At 31.7% G+C, this 12,862-nt stretch overlaps 1 protein-coding gene and 1 pseudogene across 1 annotated transcript; both read right to left on the reverse strand.

Moving 5' to 3' along the window:
* Positions 1-236: 236 nt before the first annotated feature.
* On the reverse strand, positions 237-1,531 carry LOC114420669 (annotated as a pseudogene).
* Positions 1,532-10,065: 8,534 nt separating this feature from the next.
* On the reverse strand, positions 10,066-11,468 carry LOC114419567. Its single transcript, XM_028385280.1, has one exon. The coding sequence runs from the start codon at positions 11,185-11,187 to the stop codon at positions 10,348-10,350; it is 840 nt and encodes a 279-aa protein (XP_028241081.1). The 5' UTR covers positions 11,188-11,468; the 3' UTR covers positions 10,066-10,347.
* Between the last annotated feature and the right edge of the window lie 1,394 nt (positions 11,469-12,862).

Raw genomic sequence — 12,862 nt, forward strand, 5'->3', positions numbered from 1 at the left:
ATGCATGTGAACTTCATATATCCAATGACAATATCATAAAGAAGTTACTGATCTGCAGGAACAAAAGTACACCGATACGTATGTCATGAAATAGATATATATAACACTGTAATATTGCAAATGAAATTCCAATAATTGATTGCAATTAATCTCCTTCGGCTACAATATGATTATTATAAGTTCTGGCAAAAATCAGATACATATGTAAATAAAGACGCTTGTAAGAGTTTCCATCTTCATTTTAACTTAACAAGATGACTGATATCTATCCATTGGGTGCGAGAGTTGGAATGGGAGCATTATACGCACTTCTTGCACTGAGCTGGTTGGTCATCTCAGTTGGATGAAATGCATCAAAAAATACGTGTAGGTTTTTGTTCTTGCATGGCTTCTCATTAGGGATACACTGCCCATTCGGCCCCACTTTGCAGCACACAGCAACTTCTGAAATTCCTACATGGGGCCACCAACGAAAGTTAATATATTTAATAAACAACATATCTATTACTTCAGTTTTTTAAAACCATATGATCATAATTGTATTAACATAATAGTAAAAATTGAAGTGATGCATGTGCATCCTTTTGCTCATAGTTTCAATTATACAAATTCAATTTAGCCAATCTTTTGTGGAAAGTACAAAGATACATTATATATGCATGTTACAAGCTTTCTGCTACGAGGAAATAACAAATACGTCAAAACCATTTTAGATGAATAAGAGTTTGAATATACAGGCACAGAAAATTGTACAAAATCCATACTTGCTGGTATATACATCAATTGAATCTTAGTACTACTATAATTTTGGCTATGAAAAGAAGAAGAAAAAATAATTGTTACCTAGTAACTTTGAGGTATTGAAATCTTGTGAGTCTCGTAATGAGACCACGGCACTGCTAATGAAGATAAATTTGGCATCAGGTAATTCTTTATTGAAACGACCAACTACTGGTTTATGCTTGTCATTAAAAATGAGTGCTGCTCTATTTTCCTCGTCAACACATATTGACCCATTTTTCCCATGAATAGAGATTTCATGTGGAACGCAGCCTATAAGTCCCAGGCCTATCAAGGCAAACCTCCTTGTCCCAAGTGCGTGCAAATCCTGCACATAGAAACAACAAAAGTAGATAACTAACCATTAATTTGGTGCATCATATATATTATAAATGTTATACTACCGCTGATCCTTTTTTTAAGAGACAAATTTTAGTGTATTTTATACTAAAACTTGTTTCTGATATTACCTTTTTCTAGAATTTGAAGAAAAATAATACCTTTAAATTCCTTGCATATTCTTGGACAAGGGCCACATCATACTGTTCAGGAGAATACGTTCGACTTGATGGGTGATGCTCCGGTAAGAAGTAGTTGTTTAAGTAGTCATTGCTGCCTATATTCACATAATATAAGCACTTATTTAGTAGTGTTGTGCTTGGTCAGGGCCTCCAAGTTTCTGAGTGATTTGGGAAACTATGACTTTATGATTTTGCAACTGCAATCCCAAGCTAATATCCTCACCCTTCAATTAAAAATTAAGTAAGGTTTTGGCTCCATTAGCATGAGAGGATGAATTAAGTAATATATCCATTATATATTGTGTATATACACCTAATATCAATAGCTGATTTTCTAATAAAAAAATTGAAATTACTTTACCTTTAAGGTGAGTTTTAGCTAGTGAACTTTATTAATTTATGAATGATGTGAAATGAAATACATTGATAATAAAAAAAATTAATTTGTTTGACTTGAACTTTGAGGACAGGGGAACTATTTTTCGAATGACCAATTAGCCCGCAGATTAAATACCGTTTTGATTGACCTCTTTCTCTCTCATCCATATTGATTCGTATTCTTGTAGATTTTGGTCAATCTTTTTTATTTTTCCTCATGGCTGGATTGACACGCAATTGTGGCCCTTCGTAAGGTGGTCAATAATCAAGATGATGCATGCCTGCTAATGGGACTTTGTATTCACGAATCACAGGTGGTTAGAAGATTGTTCTTCTTTCGACAACCAGACCATGCTAAATATTCTTAAAATTTAATTGAATATGAAATAATAAAATTGAAAAATGACTAAGACGTGTTAAAGGTGTTAGTAGAATCCAACTATTGGAAACGACTTTGTCTAATAGAAATTTTATTTATTTTGAACAAACCAGTAACCGAAATGGAAGAAGACATGTTTCCTGCACAACATCTTTCAGATTATCATTAGTTTTGTCATATTTGTGTTACAATTATATTTTTTAATATGTTTTATTATTCTTGTCTATCATCTTAGTCACCGTACTTTTTAATTTTATCTCTATTATATAAGAAAGATCAATTATTTATTCATTATGTTTTTTAATTTATTTTAATAATTCTAACTAATTTTCTCATTTTTTAATTAACATACATAACAAAAAAACTGTCAACGACACATAAATTTAACTTAAAACTACCTATATCATAACTAAAAAATTATACTATATTTTTCTCCAATTTTATTATTTTCCTTTATATATATATATATATATATATATATATTAAAAAAAATTAAAATAAAAAATGAAAAACCATTTTGAGGATTCGGGTTTCGGGGACCCGAATTCTCAACACCAAATTACAAGTTTTTTTAAAATCACATTGTAAATTTGGGTATAACCTGAATTTACACTATGAATAGTAAAGTTGTATATTGGAATAAATAATAGGGGAGTTGTATATTTTGATAATTTTTTTTTATATTATGAAAAAAAAAATTCAAAAAGCAAAATCGAAAAACTATTTTTTTTAGCATAAATAGTTATTGTGCCAAATATTAGTTATATTATATATTATGCAATAATATTTTAAAAAAACTAAGGAGCAAATTCTAAAAGTGATGCGATACCACGTTATAATAATAATGTAGTGTTTGGAGATGATGCAAAAATGAACGAGAATTGAGATTCAATATTTAACTTGCTTATCTTTCATACACCGAATGCGTATGGTTAGTGGTGGTCATTAAATTCAGGACTTTTCTTAGTGGTCACCATGCTATCACTTCTCAGATATAACTCTGACTCCAAAAGGAAAAAAGAGAAAAGGTGTGAAAAAAGTGTATATTCATATTTCTTGCTCTAACCCACACCATATATTCTATATGACAGAAGACTCATGAGAAAAAATGAAACATGTTGAAGTCCCACATCGAATAAAGATAATTACTTCATGGCTCCTCCGTCTTGTGGGATTCAACACACCCTTCTATCCCTCATTTTTATTTCATGACTCTTCTGTCATGTAGGACTTTCAACAGACCATGTCAGAAGGTGAGTTTTTTATGAGTTTAACTTAACCCTACAAAGACCGACTTGTAAGGTGAAGATTACTCTTTACTTATATAGTTTATCTTGGTATCATCTTTATTTGATGTGGCATGAATGATAATGATGTGGGAAAGGACTTGTCTTCTGGTGATGGGAAGGCAGAAACCAGACCAAAACACGATGGAAAATGAGAAACACAATTTTCACATGAATCTGACACTATTGTTTCATCCATGGTATTTCCTTGACTTATGTTTCTCTTTATTAATAATTGAATTTACTAATATACGTACAATATTAGTGTGAACTAATATTAAATTGTGATTATTGTTTAGGATACTGAGGGACGAAAGAAACGGTTTCCACCTATCAATAGGTCGAAACCCAAAAGTGATCCCATTATTAACTTGGTTGATGCGTCAAAGTCCTTAGTACTTAAGGACCAGACATTCCATGTGGATTGTGATGCAAGTGTCTTCGTCGTGAATAATTTTACATTGTACATTGCAGTCCAAGATATATATGAAATAGTACAACACCGTGCGATGCTTAATATTGCAGTTATACACTTGTGGATGTTGTAAGTACATGCTTATTCTAGGTTCATTAGCTATTTTTTTTAATCAGCGGTTCATTAGCTAATTTACTATCATTTATTTACAATATTTAATATTTATTTTTACATTATAGGTATATGGATAAAATACGTCAACAGTTGGGGCATGGTGACCTAGCTATATGGATTCCTTGAACCTCAAAACATACAAAAGACGGGGAATAAAAGAGTTGAGGCTCAGAACAACATTCATGGATGGATACAATCATCAAAAAAGCGGTTTTACCTAGCTCCTTACATACATGAGTAAGTACAAATTAACAACTACAGTTAAATTATGTATGCATTGTCACTAATTGTTCCCCAATATAATGCAGTTCTCATTGGCAGCTCCTGATTCTTTGTCCTACGAAAAATGTTGCCGTATGATTATGTTCTTTGCACAAGAAGCCTGACGCTGAATTGGAAGGCATAATACAAGGGTAAGCTTTAATTTGTAACACATGAATTTGCTTTCTACTTTTTTTATATTGTTAAGTTTTAATCTTGTAATTTATATTAATGTTTCTTTTAATCCGTGCTTTATCCATAAATAATGTGATGGGTGATAGGTCCACGACAAAATCAAGGAACCTTCATTGGATCCTACCCAAGGTAAGTAGTTTACAATCCTAGAATCCTCAGAAGAATATTTTATTAGTTTCTTTAACAAGCTTGTGATATAATTAAAAGTAATATAATTTTTTATTTTAACAAGTTACATTAATTATTTGTTTTTATTCTTTATGATCTAAAGTTATGTTATTTTATGTTGTAGATATTAGAGGATGCCACACAACCGCCCGATAGTCGCTTGGAAGAAATTCGAGTTCAGTGGGCTAATTTCTTTTTAGAGAAATTTAGAAATAAATCTTAAGTTCTTTTTGGTAGCTTAGAATTGTAAATACCCTAGAATAGTCTACCATGAGTTGTTTAATATTGTTTGGAGAATGTGCAAGAAATTAAATCATTAATGTGGAAAATGCGAGAATGAGAGTATTGTTGAGTAGAGATGCGTGTTAATTAATTTGGTAAAGTTTAATATTGAATAAATTAATATTTAATTTTAATCAGGAAAATAATATTAGTAGTTAATACAAAGTTAATTAGTTTAAAATTAACAACTAATTAAATTTATTAGTAGCTAAAATTCTTAGCAAATTAAATGTTAAAAATTCTTGTGGTGTATGGTAGAAGAATTTTTAGTATTACGTGGATTCTATCTCCCATACTTGATACAAATTAAGACATCCAACTGTAACTTTTGATATGATGTAGTATCTTTGTAACCTTCTGAAAGTGAGAAATACATATTCAACTTCTTCTAGTGCGTAGCGCAGAAGCATTCGACATGTGCCAGTGTTTTCGTTATTTTAGCAAGACATTTATATCTAAACATATAAGACATTTATGAATGTAAAGTATTATATAAATTAAATATAGATATCTTGATGTGCTTTATCTTAATTTGAGGCATGCATTAAAGATAAAGAAGATGGTAGCAAGCCAAAGTGTGTGTTTTTTTCCTTTGATTTCCAATTTTCAATGATTATTAAACATGAACTTATCTCTCACACAACATTAATGTTGGTTGTGATTCATCGACAAATCAAACACACCAAAAATAGTCAGCAATCTTTGATCGTGTTGTGTCTCAATATAAAAATACTTGACATTCATTACATTAAAATCGAACTCATAAAAACCGAGAACCTACAGTAACACTAACATCCAAAGAACAACATTAATGTCTTAATCTTTACTGCTTTGAAATGCAAAAACACCCCATGGCATTTTTTGCTTCATGTGAGCACGTATGTTGAGCTTTTCTCATTTCACACTTTGTCCTTTAATGACGCCTGGCTGAGTAGCTTGGCATTTCCTGCATGGTGAAAGAAAAGACCTAAACACTTTGTGGCCAAACCATGTTTTTGTGATCACACTCCTTTCCTTGCTTTTATGATTTCTTGCTTTGACACGTTGCTCATCATATTTCCTAGCTTGCACACTTGACATCTTGCTGTTGACATGATCAATTGCAAGTAATGATCTTAAGGAAATGGGGTGATCTGTGATGATAGGTCGATTTGGTTGAAATGGTTTGATTTTTCCATTGGAAATGAGCACATCAGCAGGTGCAATCTTGAATGGATTGGCACCAGAATTTAGGTCTTCTTGTATGGTGGAAAATTCAAAATCTAAGTCTCGGTTGCTTACCTTGTAGTAGTGTGTGGTGTGGTTAGGGATAGGGGGCTTTGGATTCTGGTCCTGAATAGAAACTAGGCATGCAAAAGAGAGTGATTCAGCTGAAATGCTATCTTCTGCGGTATGAGATTGAGCGGGAAGTTTGTTTCCTTGACGTGTACCCATTGATTTAAATTTATGTTGTGGTCAAATTGATTATCTAGGTCGAAAACGTATATATATAGGTGAAAGAATGTTTTTATGAGAAAAAATCTTAAATTATATAAATTAATGTGGATTAATTATTGTTAATATAATATTAAATTTAAATGGATGATGATGAGTGGTACAAAAAGTATCCATATATACGATTTTCAATTTTAGTTACTTGGTGCAATTTTAATTTATTGGAAAATAATTTTTATTTTATCTTATGTGCATGTGATTAGTTATGCAAAATTTAATTCAGAGAAAAATTCCTTCTGATGTTTGGTAGAAGAGTTATTTTAAGAATCTTGAGTGGGGAAGAATTTATGCTTGGTATAAATTCTCTTAACATATATTATAGTAAAATAATATTGTTCTAATCATGCATGTTTCTGAACAAATATTTTTATGAGAAGGATTAGGAATTCAATATTCTTATAGAGTGAAATTTTTTTAATCATATTTATGATAATATATTTTGAAGAATCTTTTAAACATATCAAATTAAACCAGTTGCGGCCACTATTTCTTTAAATGAATAGTTTTCGGCTGACTTGACATTTTATCTTGTCTTTTATGTAGGTAAGAATATATTTTAAGGAGAATTCTTCAGGAAGTAAAATCAAATTAATCTATATATTAAATTTGTAAAAGAAATATAAATAATGAAAGTATGTGATTTTTTTTTAAATGGCTTGAATATAAGCTGCCTATTAAGAGTTTGTGTTGTCTGAAGTTAATTTATCAATTATCATCATCCCTGTGGGATTTTCATAACCATTTGGCCCATTGATACACGCAGGAGTCTGCATACGTACTGGTGGATATTACTACAGTGGTGTGGATATTAACTTAGAGCTTAAATTCTTCATGTCATTTCCAAACCTCAATTAGTTTATATATGTGACATGAACGACAATATCTTATAATTTTGTGTTTGTTGTGACTATGTCCCTTATTAAAAATGGTTGCATGATGCATCCCAAACTATGTATATTCCCTCGAGGATGGTGTGTTTGCTTGATAATATAATTTGCTCTCTATTCCAGTTTACTTAATCTTCCTTTTTATGAAAGTTGAACACAAGGACTTGCCTCATTATTAATTTACTTGTGGGTCAGATCCAGGGCCTGCATTAATGTGATTAGTAAAAGGTGTTAGAACAATTTTCTTGTTGCAAGTTTTTACCTCCATGAAGAGCTACAGGCCCTACTATGTGATCTTTGGTGAGCTTTGAAAAATATCCAAATCAATTTCGTACGTATATGCTTATTTCGATCACTGTATTAAATTAATGTGCATATTTTCAAAAGGGTTGGAAATAGACGAAGCGGTCCAATGAGAACCAAGACACGTCACTATTGTTAAATACTGTTGCTCATGTACCAGGAAAAAGCAAAATCTATTAAGAAAAGGACCATCAAACCAAAAGTCATTAAAATATCAAAATCGTCAACTGATCATAATAAATATATTAAAATTTAATTAAGTCAAATTAATACTTTAGAACTGAAACAAGAGGCTATTCAAGTAATGGACTATGGTTTGTTTGCACCTAAAGGTTAAATTCGTATTTAGATATTTGATTAAAAGCCATTAAATCAGACATTTAACTAGTTTAGCCGACTAGTACAACTTGCCGATTTGGTTAACAAATTTTGAAGGAGGATCAAATGGACCGGGGTGTGGAGAACTGGAGATATAATTAATTTAGACTCTCTTACTCAACTGCAGAAATAGATCAGATTAGGTTACGTTTTTTCAAAAAAAAAAAACCTCACATATTTTTAAAAAATGTTTCGCATATTTATTTGACATAAATACTACTTTTTTACAGTGATATAATTATTACTTAAAAGGTTAAGTTTTTTTTTAAAAAAAAAAACTTATTTGACATGAAAGTATTTGAAAAATCATTTTATACAAGTATATATTTTTTTAAATATACCAGCAAGCTTCCTTTTGGATACGCACGCTAAAGGGCCTAAGCATTTATAATATGGATAAAAAAATTTAAATAAACTAATGAGTTTATAGTTTCAAAACATCTAATATTATTATATAAAATAAATTTTCTGCGCGTAAACATTACCTTAATATACTTTTTCCTTCCAAAAGTTAATTTATATTTTCAATATTTCAATATATATATTTAAAATAATCAAGACAAAAGTAATTGATGTTCTCTTGATCATGACCAAACAAAACAAGCACATAAAATTGATCAATTTGGTCTCAGTTTGATGCTAATAGTAAAAATAATAATCAAACATCATAAATGTTTCTTATGGAGCTATTTTTGTTGAGGCCTTATAGAGCTTTATAAACCTTTTTTTTTTTTATCAAAATGGGTTATTTCACAAAATTAATTATCAAAGTGGGTGTTCTATAAAACTATTTATCTATCCTATTTTTGCCACGTATGATGCATGAGACATCACCATAAATGACCTTATGTTTTTTGTTTGACATGCAACAAGAAACGTGTGCTATCTTGGTACACTCCATTCCTAGTATTTTGCATACCGGAGTGATGTCTCCTGTTAGTTACACATAGGGTGTTGTCTCTTACACTGACAAAACACCTGAAAAGAAGGTGTTAATTAAAATAGTATGTCTTCTACTACAAGACAAACAAACGAAAAACACAAGACTTCATTCAAAGCGACAACTCCTAAATTCTAGTTTGATAAAACTCACTCCTACATGTAAATAATTTTTTAAAATATCCATATTGTAGTAAATAGTTTTGCAAAATTACTCATTTTTATTATAAAAAAAAATCAGCTGCGTTTATGATTCCTTCAGTACTACAAGTATCAAAGTAGAAATGATTGATATCCTTCTAATCTTGATGTGGTCCCAGTAATTTAATGACAAGTAGATTATTTTTTTCTAACTCTTCTATTTTCTATTCTCTATTAAAGTAGTATGAAAACTTCAATATTTCATAAATATCCAACCAACGTTAGTTAACAACAGTTAATCTTTATATTAAAAAAACAGTTAAGAAGAAAAAAGAACCTGCTAATTAAGCCCCTGGTTCTTCCCGAGAGAGACAAAGCCAGGGGACAGATGAATACAAAGTTTCATCTTTCTAGTTGCTTTGCATTGCATTTTGCAGGGGGGAGAAAAGGCAAAAAATAGTGTTAAAATTATTAATCTAATTTTTTTATGTACATACATCCTTTATGGGACATAATCATGTTTGAAGTATGGTAGAACGTTAAATATGAATATATTTTTCAAAAGAATTTAAACCTTAGGTTAGTTACATTGTGAAAAATGAACCTTTTCCACTAGACTCGGTTTGGTTGCTTAGAATTTTATGTAATTGCTTAAATTTTCAAAAGAATTAATTCCTGACATGGTACCGAGCATTTTTTTTTTTGTCGAGTCGCAAAGAATTAATTCTTGCTTTCGCTATTTCTTCTCAAAAAAATTGAGGACGAGCTTGAGATTTTACCATAGTTGAATCTTAAAAAGTAGTGCACAAAATTAACTTACTACCTAAAAGCGTAGAACAGGAAATCCGTGTACGAATAAGCGGTAATGCTGTTCGGTTCTGCCATTAATTGTGTCATGCGCATGTGATGGCAATATCTATACCAAGAACACTAGGCATATTTTCTTTATGCACTAAGTTCCTTAGTTCAATACGATTCCATTTAATAATTAAGAAACGTTAAATACCAATGTCAATCAATGGTAATTCGTATCAAATACATATAATCTATCTTGGACATCAGACAAGATGACATAGCTAATCTCTTTCATGAACTGCGCCTCACATAAATAAATTTATGTTTTACATACATAGTCAGAAAGAACAAGCTAGGATGTTATTATTCCGTGTGTATGTACATACAGCAAGAGAAAGATTGAAGGGGTAAATTCAACAAAACAAACCAGACTTGTGTCATTATTAGCCTTACTAAGCATTGTACTTGGATTTGCATAACTAACAAATAGCATAAAAGAAAAACCTTAATTAGTAGATTAGAAAAGGTTTGTTTAGAGTAATTAGGTATTATTATATAATTATAGGCCTAATTAAGCATATGATCTCCTTCCAGGTCCCCCAGCCAGAGCCTCTAGAGCAACCGGTTTCATAACACAATTCCCATTTTTAGAGCAACAACCGTTATTCTTGTTGTGTCTTCTAATGTTATTATTATTATTATTAGTATGATAACCATAACTCTGATGTTGCATCTCCATTGTTAGTAGCTTTCTCTCCAAGTCATGCCTCTCAAATCTCCTCCTTATTAGATTCTGCCTTCTAACAACAGCACTTAACTTCTCTTTATTATTGTCACAGGATCTTCTGCTGCTACCTATGGGCACCGGCATGGCTTCTAAACCCATCAACTTCGCCACAACACCGGGTTTTCGCCACACCACACTCTCCCCAGCCAGTGTTGGAGGCAAACAACACACACCCTTATGATTATTATCTAAATCAAAACTTGTCTCACTACAAACTGATCTTCTTCTTATTCCCTCTATGTTCCCAAAAGAAGACCGGTACATGGCGTCCCTTCCATCGAGCGAAAACCGTGGATACTGATTCAATGCATTCCTTGCAGATCTCAGTATGTCAGAGTTGTTCACACATGACATCCTACCCCTCATTATTCCACTATACTCACTATTAAGTTTGGATTTTCTAGCCATTTCTTCCTCCAACTCTAGTTGTAGTATTAGATCCTCTAGGGTTGGTGAGTTTGATGAGCTTACCTTGCTTGTGAAATCACTGTAGTTGTTGTTGTTGTGGCTATTTTGTTGGTTGAGAGTGGAGGTTGAACCGTTGTTGTTGCAGAAGGTTTTGATGCCTTTCTTCATCTTGGCTCCTAAGGAGTTCTTGAGGAAAAAGAAGGGCATGTCCTTCATCAATGTGTGAGTAGTTCTGATAAGAAAAGGATGATGAGAAGAAGTGCTTATGTGTATGCTTCTGCATGATTTCTGAAAATGGGGTTTTGAGATTTCTTTAGTATAGAACGGAGAGAGCAACACAAACTCATTGAAACGTGAATGGAGTGAATGGGGAGCGGTGTGGTGTGGCACTGAATGGAGGCATATTTTTAGTCAAGTGAAATTAGATGAGACTATTAATAGCTCTCACGTGATGGGTGAGGAAGGGTTTCACTCACAAGTTTTTCATTTCTGTGCTGCAAAAGTTGTTTGGATTATTATGGAAGAGTACGTAAAAAGGCCTTTAAGTTAGCAATTTTCACTTTAAATTGGTTGAGGGAAATAAAGATCATTTATTGAAGTCGCGGTGGTAGTAGAATATGCATAAAAAATATTTTACCATCTTTAGGTCTTTGATATATTTAGTGCATTAGGTAGTACTTACTACTTACTAGTAGTAGTTTTTTTGGTAAATAGAAAGTTCTTGTAGGCTCTGCATATGTGCCAGTCAGCAAATCATAATTTTGCCAAACACGTTTTCTTGGCAGGTCTTAATAACTTTCTAATTGCTAAACAGTAACAATTAAAAAATAAATTGACCGAAGAACTAGATTGTAAGAATTAATACTTGAATTTAAACAAAAAAATTGAAGAATAAAATACTTCATGTCATATATAATTAATGAATAAAAGAAAATACATTTAAATATGTTTCATTAAGGTTTACATGTTTTTAGAGAATTCATTAAGAAAAGAATACATGTCCTTGTCACACCAGGTATGAGGTCCCACTTAGACTAACCACCATATTTACGTGTGTCCTTTAACTACCATACCATCGAAACAGCAAACTCATGCATGATCAACAACCATATTATTACATTCATCGATTACTTGTTTTCATATCCACATCATTTTTCAAACGCTTATCACTGCACTAAACATAACATAATAATGTACCACTATGTAGAGTTTGATTCAACGCTAACTTATCCACAGGAAGTTCTACCGAGAAGCACCTCAAAAACCATATCAATGTTCTTTAAGTCTTTTTTACCCAGTGTTAGTTATAAGAACTGGCTCAAGCCTGTTTGATCGAAATTTGGGCCTATAGCCAATTTGGTGTTAACACCGGCAAATCAGTGTTAAACCATAACTCGCTCCAAGCAGATCGAAGTAGTGCATTAGAAATCCTGATTGTTGATGACTCATCATTACTAAAAAATTGTATTCTACTACACCAAAAGGACGATGATTTTTAAAAACCCTCTTAAAATATAAGGCGATAGTAATTTTATAAATAGAAAGAGTTTAACGATGATGATTTTAAAATTAATCATCATAAAATTTTGTGTTCAATGACGGTTAATTATATAACTATCGTTGAATGTAACATTTCACGCCGTTGATATAAATATTGTATCGTGCGCGATAGAGGATTTTATATTGTATTGTGCACGATAGAAGATTTTATAAATTTACATAAAATATACAATCATATATAGTATATATTTGTACAATATAGATAAAAAAATATATACTTACTCACTCACTCACCCCCATGCCCTCCCTCCCTCACTCAACTTGTGCCCTCACTCACTGGCTGTCGAAAGTGTCTCTTGTGCCATGTTGTGTTGCCATCGTGTGTCATCAT

Source organism: Glycine soja, chromosome 7 (assembly GCF_004193775.1).
Source record: "Glycine soja cultivar W05 chromosome 7, ASM419377v2, whole genome shotgun sequence".
Lineage (NCBI taxonomy): Eukaryota > Viridiplantae > Streptophyta > Magnoliopsida > Fabales > Fabaceae > Glycine > Glycine soja.